An 8,435-nucleotide genomic window follows, 5' to 3' on the forward strand; every position below is an offset into this window, starting at 1 on the left:
CCATTGTACATTCTAATACTTTAAACATTTATATAAAATCACTGGAATATGCTAGAAATAATAAAAAGCAATAGCACACATCGTGGAAACAAGCTAAACATGTCAGAATTGGGACCGTGTTTCTAGCCTTAAGCGTGTGGGACTAGTTATTATAAAAATAATAAAAGAAAATGAAGAACAAATGACTTCCGGTTTGGTTCAGATGACGTGTCGCCAGAGGGCTTTCCCAAGATGCGTTGCGGCGGTACGGTCCACGTCATTGCTGCGCAGCCGCAGTGGTATCGCGGCAGTACGCTGAGGTGGACTTCTTTCCTGTGGTCACTGAGAAAAGAGCCGAGCGCTGCTGCAGCTGAAGCCCAGAAACAACTATAAACACCTGAGACACCACAATGATCCGGATAGCCGCCTTTCTCGCCCTGCTTGTGGCCGCCTGCTCAGGTAAGTAAGCGGGGAACCGGTGGAGGAGCTCTATGTGCCGGGGTTTGTTAGTTAGTTAGCCAGGAGTGCTAAGCGGCTTTAACTGCCAGTTTGTCCACCGGCTCATGTCACATCAGTTCCACATGTGTCCCACATTAACGGAGTTGAGGGGAATATTAGTGGTAGTGAGATGTGTATGGGATGCTTCAGTGTCCTAGATTTTTAGCTAATTTCAGCTCTGCCCTCAGGAGAGAGCTGCACGGACCCAGTGATCACTCCGTCGGCCTACACCACCTCAGACGCCGTCATCTCCTCCGAGTCTGTCTTCATCGTTGAGCTCAGTCTGGCCTGTGCCAACGGAGCACAGGTAAGTGTCCTCCTGCAACACGTCACGCAGACAGTATGGGGATGTTTTAGAGCTCACTGATAATCATGTCTTGTCTTCTCCAGAGTGTGACTCTGTATGCTGATGTCAATGGAAGACAGTTCCCTGTGACTAGAGGACAGGATGTTGGCAAGTACCAGGTATGGAAGTGCCCTTAAGTTTATACATGCTCATGCAAACAGTTGCTCTCGCTGTATCTGATTTAGCTTGTGTTTTATGGTTAGTACTAGATCACACAACAAATAGAAAGAACCACAATGAGATAAGCAGCAGAGTGTTGGCCAATTGCAAATCTCAGTTGCTAACTTAACACATAGATTCTTGTTCTGGACCACCCTGAACTTCTTACCCTACAAATATTTGACGCTAAGAGCATGTCCTTAAATCAAGTACTATTTTTTTCTAGTACTACAATTATAATAATACAAATAAATAATATTAGTCATAGAATTTCTTTAACTAGTTGTTTAGTTTAAAGATCCCTCCAGACTTGTTTTAAGATGTACATAAAATGCTCCACTTTGAATAACAGTTTGTGTCTGAGTTCAATACTGGACCAGGATTGGCTTCCAAACTAGTTGTGATGTCACAAATCATGCCTGTAGGCCCACCTCTTAAAATCAGAGAAACTTTACACTTTCAGCAGATGAAAGTGAAAACAGCTCTCTAGTGTCAAACTCTACACAAACATCATTCTGCACAGTGAAGCTCAAACATTCAACTGTAGGAACAAGAAGAAAAACACATTACTGACTGGAGGGGGACTTTAAGTTTAAAACTAAACAAATAGTCTCAAGTACTATTGTCCCCCTGCAGATTGACAATCTCTTAAAACCTCGAGTTTATGAAAGAGCGGTTCTGTAATAATGCCAGACATGTGACCGTCATATTCAGCTGATATCTAAAGGTGTCATTAGTCTTCAAATATGGTGCTTGTCAGATTGTTGAATACCATCTCAAACCCCTGACCACCACACCCTCCCGACATCTGAATCAGGGAAACATGCATTCCAAAATTTATTGTAACTTTCTGAAACTGATGCTTAGAGTTGCAACAATTAGTCGTTTAGTTGCCAACTATTACATTAATCCCCAACTATTTTGATAATCAATTAATTGTCCTGAGTCATTTTTTCAAGAAAACATGGATAAAACAACAAATTTGAGGACGTCACATTGGGCTCTCAAAAACAGTGAACTACATTTTTCACCATTTTCTGCCATTTTATGGGCCAAACTAATCAATTAATCAATAAAATAAATCAATAATGAAAAGAACTGTTAGTTGCAGCCCTGCAGACACTCATGTTTCACACAGTGTTTGACAAGATGTGAAAGTTGGAAGGATTTGAACTTCTTCTCTCAAGCTCTCTAGTGCATTCTTCAAGCAAAATACTTATGCTGTATTTTAATATTTTTAATTATGTGTGTTTCTGAGTTCAACACCATTAAAACCTCTGAGACTGTCCAAACAAGCTTTGAGTTTAGAGACTGAAATAAAGTTCAGCCATTTGCCAACATGTCACTTTCTCCACTAGGTGTCCTGGAGCCTTCCTCACAAACAGGCCAGCTCTGGAACATACCAGGTCAAATTCTTCGATGAGGAGTCTTACAGTGCCCTGCGTAAGGTGAGTATTAAATGTTCAGTTGATAAGCTCATCGTTTACTGCCTGTGAGCTGCAGCTGTTTTCCAAATGTTGCTGTCTTGTTGAGGAAAGGTTGCTCAGTTTGAATTATACGTGTGCTTCTTCTGTGTTCCAGGCCCAGAGAAATAATGAGGATGTAAATGCCATCCAGCCTCTTTTCTCCGTCAACATCGACCACAGGGTGAGTCTCTTATAGACCCTCAACCTGCACACTGCAAGAGTGCAGTCACGATTATTATGCCATTAGCTTTGTAAAACATTAAGCATTAGACGATCATTTAAAACAAGCATTTCGCAATAATTATCAATTGTCTCAATTTTAGACAAGGTCCTTGAGAGCAGTAAGCGAGATCCAGTAACTCCCAGGACACTCTCTCAGCAACCATGCTATTTTATTGAGAAAAGAGTCATTTTCTATGTCTCACCTTGAAGCCCTACATTCATAATTTATTTTATTTAACAAATATATAATAGGTATGATGGCCTTGTTAAGAATAACAACACACTTTAAAAATGGCTCTGATAAGTCATTGTGTACTTTGTGATATGAAGTCAAATCTGAGCAATCAGCCGTTGAACCAGGTGAAACTGGAATGTTTGGTTCAGTCATCTAAGTACTTCTCTTCCTCTGTAAACTTGTAATGATTTATTTATTTATTATTATTATTTTCTTAAATCTCATTCCAGGGCGCGTGGAGCGGCCCATGGGTGTCTACTGAGGTGGTGGCTGCCCTCCTTGGCATTCTGGTCTACTACATGGCTTTCAGTGCAAAGAGCACCATCCAAGCATAAACGGATCCACAATCACTTTTTTAAACCACTGGATCGTTAAAGACTGAATTAGCTCGACCAACGATCCAACATTCAGTGTTGTGGCAAACCAACAGAACTTTGTCACGTGATCTGCTTTGGAACGAGGAGCAAGAGAAGCAGTCTTTGTATGTTTTTTTTTATTCAGACTGTGTCTGTATGCGATCTGTCTTATCAATGAACAGATTCATTTTGTCACAAGTTTGTCTTCTCAATACGGCTGGAAATGTGTAATTTTTTTTTTTTTTTGTAAAACCAGACCAATAAACCTGGACCACATAAATAAACAAAACAAACAGTAGAATATTTACTGTATTTGGTTCCGCCCTTAAAGATGTTGCTACATCCAGACCAGATTATCCTTTGTCCTATGTGGATACGCTGGCCAGAGTGGGACTTGTACAGCTGTGCTGAACACCAACAGAGAGGTCAAGCCTTCTATGCATATGAAATGTCAATAATGTGACTGCACTGGCTGGTCTGAACAGGCCTACTGGATATGTCTCTTCCATTAAAAATGAATAAATGGCTTGTTTTTCTTCCAGTGTAATATGTTTGTTCATTTTATAATCCAGTGACAGACTGGCTCTCCTACAAATTCCTTTATCTCCAGGACAGACCGGAAGATTCATGCTTTTCTGTTTCATAGCAACACATCAACCATGAAGCTTTTTTCTTTTTTTTTTTTTTTTATTTGGTTGCCAGTGGTAAATTGGCATAGTCTAGATGATTCAACAGTCTGCTGCCCTCATCCAGATCAAACAATGACTGGTTCCAAGCAGATTTATCTTTCACAGACTATTGCTAGGGAGATGGTTATGGAGATATTTCTAAGAAGTTGATAAAGTTGCTAAAAATCTCCCAAGAGAAAGATTCATACATAATACTGATAAAAAAATGACTACTACTATAATATATTTGATAGTCTGACTCTATATTTAATAGGATTTATAGTAGTCAACAAAACTCTGCTGTTGCTGTAAACATGTTCAGCATAGAGGTTGTGGCTGAACTCTCAGTGGACGTGACGGCTATTTTTGTCCACTGTCCCACTGGCATTACATAGTCAAGAAGAGGTACGTGCTCCGAGCACTGCAGCACACCAGCACACCAGCAGCTGATGTCCTATCATGTTTTCTTTCAGTGTACATCGACAGTAAATATGTTAAAGGTGTTAAATCAGTGAACAAGCAACCTGTGTTACCTGGCTGTGGTGCAGTGCCACCAGCTGAACACACTGTGGCAGCTCTGGGCTTCTTTTTAAGTCCCAGTTGGTAAAAGAGAGTGATGCCAGTTATTTCCTCGTGCACAGATCACACGTGATCTTTACAGGTTCAGTATCAGCTGTTCCTAATGTAATACATTGCATAATGCACTTTGAGACCCTGTCATGTTTTACATTTACTTCACTCCAGCATGTCACACTCATCGGCACTTAGAACAATCGTCTGTTTGTGTGATCTAATTTGGCACAGAGATTTAAACTTAGCATGTCTATTTCTGTAGTTGGCCCATATCAGTGTTTGGACACCCTGTGCAGCACATAGAGTGCTGATTTTTTAGCCTACAAGAAAAGCACAACTGCACCTTCTCACTGACTCCCATGAGACTAATGTAAACTTTGTATATGAGTAACATGATCTACGAACATAAACAGCACAATGTGCAGCGTACACAAGGACTTTCTCATATGACTGTTTTTCTGTAGCTTTGTTAGCACAAACACAAGACATTCTCGGGATGTAAGCACATCTCAGCTTTTGTCTTGTGTCACCTTGGCAAGGAGACAATAGAGACATCACAGTGCTGTTAATTCCAAAAAGACAGTTGGAGTTGGAGTGAATCCAGACACTCCCGCATGGAGTCACCCATTAAACTGTGAGAAGTGAGGGATGGTTTGATGGAGGGACATAAATGGAATGAACAGTGCTTCTCTTTCTCTTTGTTGTGTGATGGAGTTCAGAGTGCGTAACTCCAGCCTCACACATCAATGTAGATAATTGCGGAAGTGGAATGAAATATTTTGTTATTGTTTCAGAACGAATGCACTCGCAGGAAGTTATCCTTTCAGTGGTGAATTGTTTATCTGGTGTTTTCTTTATTTCAGACACTAATTCAAGGTCACGTTAAACAAACAAATCTGAATCCCATTTATTTTTTATAAAATTACACAACACATTCTTGATTTACCAACACAAAGCACCTTGTAACTTTGTTTGTAGATGTGCTGGATACATAAGTTTATTATTATTATTATTACTATTATTACATAAGACATTTTTACTGAGAAATAAGAGTTACTGTAGAAAAATCTGTGTGTGTGTATGTATGTGTGTGTGCTGTGAGGCAGAGCAAAGCTGCTTTGACAGAGGTGTGTTAAACAGCAACTCTGGGGGCAGACACCGATGAGCTTAGTGAGATTCAGCAATGTGGAAACTGGCGTCACACAAATGATTCTCACATGAAGTCACACTTTCTGTCTCGGCCACATTCACTGTTTTTACTATTCGTTCTTTAAACTTTCTGTAAAGCCAAACAAGGTCAGCAAACTGTGGGTTAACACAATAATCAGAAAACAGACTGTATCTTTTCATGCCGGCCTCCTCTTCCTTACATTACAATAACATTTATTGTTCTGCTTGTTTCACGGATGTGCAGGCCCGTGTACAGTGAGGCATGTTATATGTATAGCTGCTTCAACCACAACAGTTTGACTGTGTTTGGAGTGGAGTGAATAAACTCACAGTCAGTTCCAAGCTTTTGCGCTTTCCTCTTGGTTATCTCCCTCTTCCTGTCCTGTTTGGGCATCCTCTAATCCGCTTTGCCTGTTGATGCTGTTGCCAGTCAAGAACCGGCCATATATGGGAAAAATGCCCTTTTTCTCTCTTTTTTTATAAATATCTTTTCCTTCATCATATTAGACATCCTCTCCACATTTCACACTGAAAGGTCAACCATTGCAATTTTTTCATTTACATCCGCTGCTCAAAGCTGGCCCACGAACCATGAAATACTGTAGGTTAAATAGGAGCAGACGCACCACAACAAATTGTTTCTTCGCCTGTAAATCCAATGAAAGCATGTTGAATGAGCTCCCATAAAATGGGTTTTATCAGACACTGACCACATGCCTGTTTTTACTATGAAGAAAAGAAACCCTACAGGCTCTTGTTGAGGCGTAAACACAACCACACTTTAAGTAATGAAAACAAGGTGGGTGAAAGTGATAAAAGCTAACCATGATCCCCCTGGCTCTCAGAATAACCCCTTTTAAATCTGTGAGCACTTTGTCTTCTCTAAAGACTGAACCAAGAATTTCTAAAGAATCATAATTGCCACCAGTAAAAATAAATTTGGCTATATTAGGCAAAAATCACCCGGAAAATAGTTGCAGTCAAACTATAATTGCAAATAAAAGGCGCTGGATGAAGATGCCTTGTATGTGAGAAAATGCTTTTAAGTGAAACAAACTCAACATAAATTCCCAGCTGCTTTGACAGACAAAAAATATTAAAAAAACACTAAGTTGAAGGGAGAAGAGTGAAACAAATTGTGTATTTTGAAAAGGCAAGATAGATTGCTCGGCTTGTTTTTCTTTTGCTTCCTCTGATTATAAAGTATGATGCTCCAGCGCTCTCTGCTAACACACAAACTGGGGCTGGTTGTGTAAGTTGGTCGGGGCCAGATATGCCTCCCGGTGTCTTGGAAGGAGTTTACTAGCAGAGCCAGCAGTCATCAGGTCTGCGGAGGGGTCTAGAGTTAAGCAATGCAGACACATTGCTCAGTGTAGTAAAGCTCCTGGCTCCAGGTCTGATTTATACCGACTTTGGTCAAGGCTGAGGGGCTTCGTCATTCTTCAGAGCCACTGTATGCACTCCTTGGCTGACCCTAAATTGATTTCGAGAGAGAAGTTCACCTTTTTTCCCTTGCCCTTGTGACAGCCACAAAGCGGGGTCATTTATTTCCCTTATACCCCCAACGCAGTCGCCGACCTGCCAGGAAGCTCTGCCTCTCTGTAATGAAGAGGTGACCTTGAGTTTAGACATCAACCTCAATCCAGCTTGAAAAGCGGAAGCATTAGGATGTTCAGCATACAGCGACACACACTGACACACACCACATGATTACAAAAATGCAATGACCTACCCTACGGACTATCTATCATATGCTCTGACAAGGGGGATGATGATAGCTGGGGTGATAATAGATGCTGTCAGGCTTTCTATCCTCAGGAAACAAAGTAGACTCGGGGAAATTCTCTGCAATGATGGGTCTAATTTTAGCAGATACTTGTAGGTGTTCGTGCCAGCAAAATTCTTCATCTATTGGGGTATATTCATTATTTAGCTGCTGTAATGCTTGTTAATGTCTGCACAGACAGAGGCACAGGAAAGCGTGTTTGGCATCTCTCATCAATCTGAAAGGCTGGATGAATCTGAAGTCTGGCTCTTTCAGCAGAGAAGAATCATCCTCTGACCTCTCCACATCCTGTCAGGAAGAGAAAAATACATGAACACCCTCAGGGTTTGGGAGAAGTTCATCTATTTCCTGATATAACAAAGTGAGACACGGGACGCTGTTGCTGTAGCCTTTCATTTGGCAGAGAATCAAAGTGGATGCTTGTGTCTGGGGAACAAATGCACAGTGACGTGCCGAAAGCCAAAACACCCTGGCCGTACGGAGGAAAAGGTGAGGCTTCTCCTTCGACCCAGACACGTACTCCCAAGACACCTTGAAAGCATCCCAGTATTGTCCTGCAGACTCACATAAAACTGAAAAAGGATGTGCTGAACTCACACAGACTGAGTGAACAGCTTTTTAAAAAAAAACCCACACCGTTACTCTCATCTGAAACGGATAGTTTGACCATATACAGTAAAGTCTAATCTCATTTTATACACACAGAAAGTTATCACATCTACTGCATGTCCAGTAGCTTATATAATCATTCTTTTATAAAAAAAAAAAAAAAAAAAAAAAAAAAAAACATTGCTATTTAGCTCTGTCATGCAGTTGAGGGCCATACTATATTACTTTTGATGCAGAAAAAATGTGATATAAAAACTGTACATGAACATCAATCAGTAACAGGAACTGAAATATATATATATATGTGTATATTTTCATTTATACAACAATAAATAAGTAGATAAAAGAATTCATGGCTCATGGCGTGA

General features: G+C 40.5%; 2 protein-coding genes across 3 annotated transcripts in view; one reads left to right on the top strand and one right to left on the bottom strand.

The window, feature by feature from the left end:
- The first annotated feature begins 265 nt into the window (after positions 1 to 265).
- ssr4 (signal sequence receptor, delta) lies at positions 266 to 3,797 on the top strand. Its single transcript, XM_067592142.1, has 6 exons — positions 266 to 438; positions 666 to 784; positions 868 to 942; positions 2,341 to 2,430; positions 2,564 to 2,629; positions 3,136 to 3,797. Exons 1-6 carry the CDS (start codon positions 390 to 392, stop codon positions 3,238 to 3,240), a joined length of 504 nt encoding a protein of 167 aa, XP_067448243.1. The 5' UTR covers positions 266 to 389; the 3' UTR covers positions 3,241 to 3,797.
- A 1,582-nt stretch (positions 3,798 to 5,379) lies between these two features.
- Positions 5,380 to 8,435, bottom strand: part of LOC137184455 (vasopressin V2 receptor-like) — an 18,128-nt gene continuing 15,072 nt past the window's right edge. For both annotated transcript variants that reach the window (XM_067592141.1, XM_067592139.1), the window contains one exon: positions 5,380 to 8,435. This exon is cut by the window's right edge and continues 1,789 nt beyond it. The gene's annotated coding sequence lies outside the window, so the exon portion shown is untranslated.

Source organism: Thunnus thynnus, chromosome 6, assembly GCF_963924715.1.
Source record: "Thunnus thynnus chromosome 6, fThuThy2.1, whole genome shotgun sequence".
NCBI lineage: Eukaryota > Metazoa > Chordata > Actinopteri > Scombriformes > Scombridae > Thunnus > Thunnus thynnus.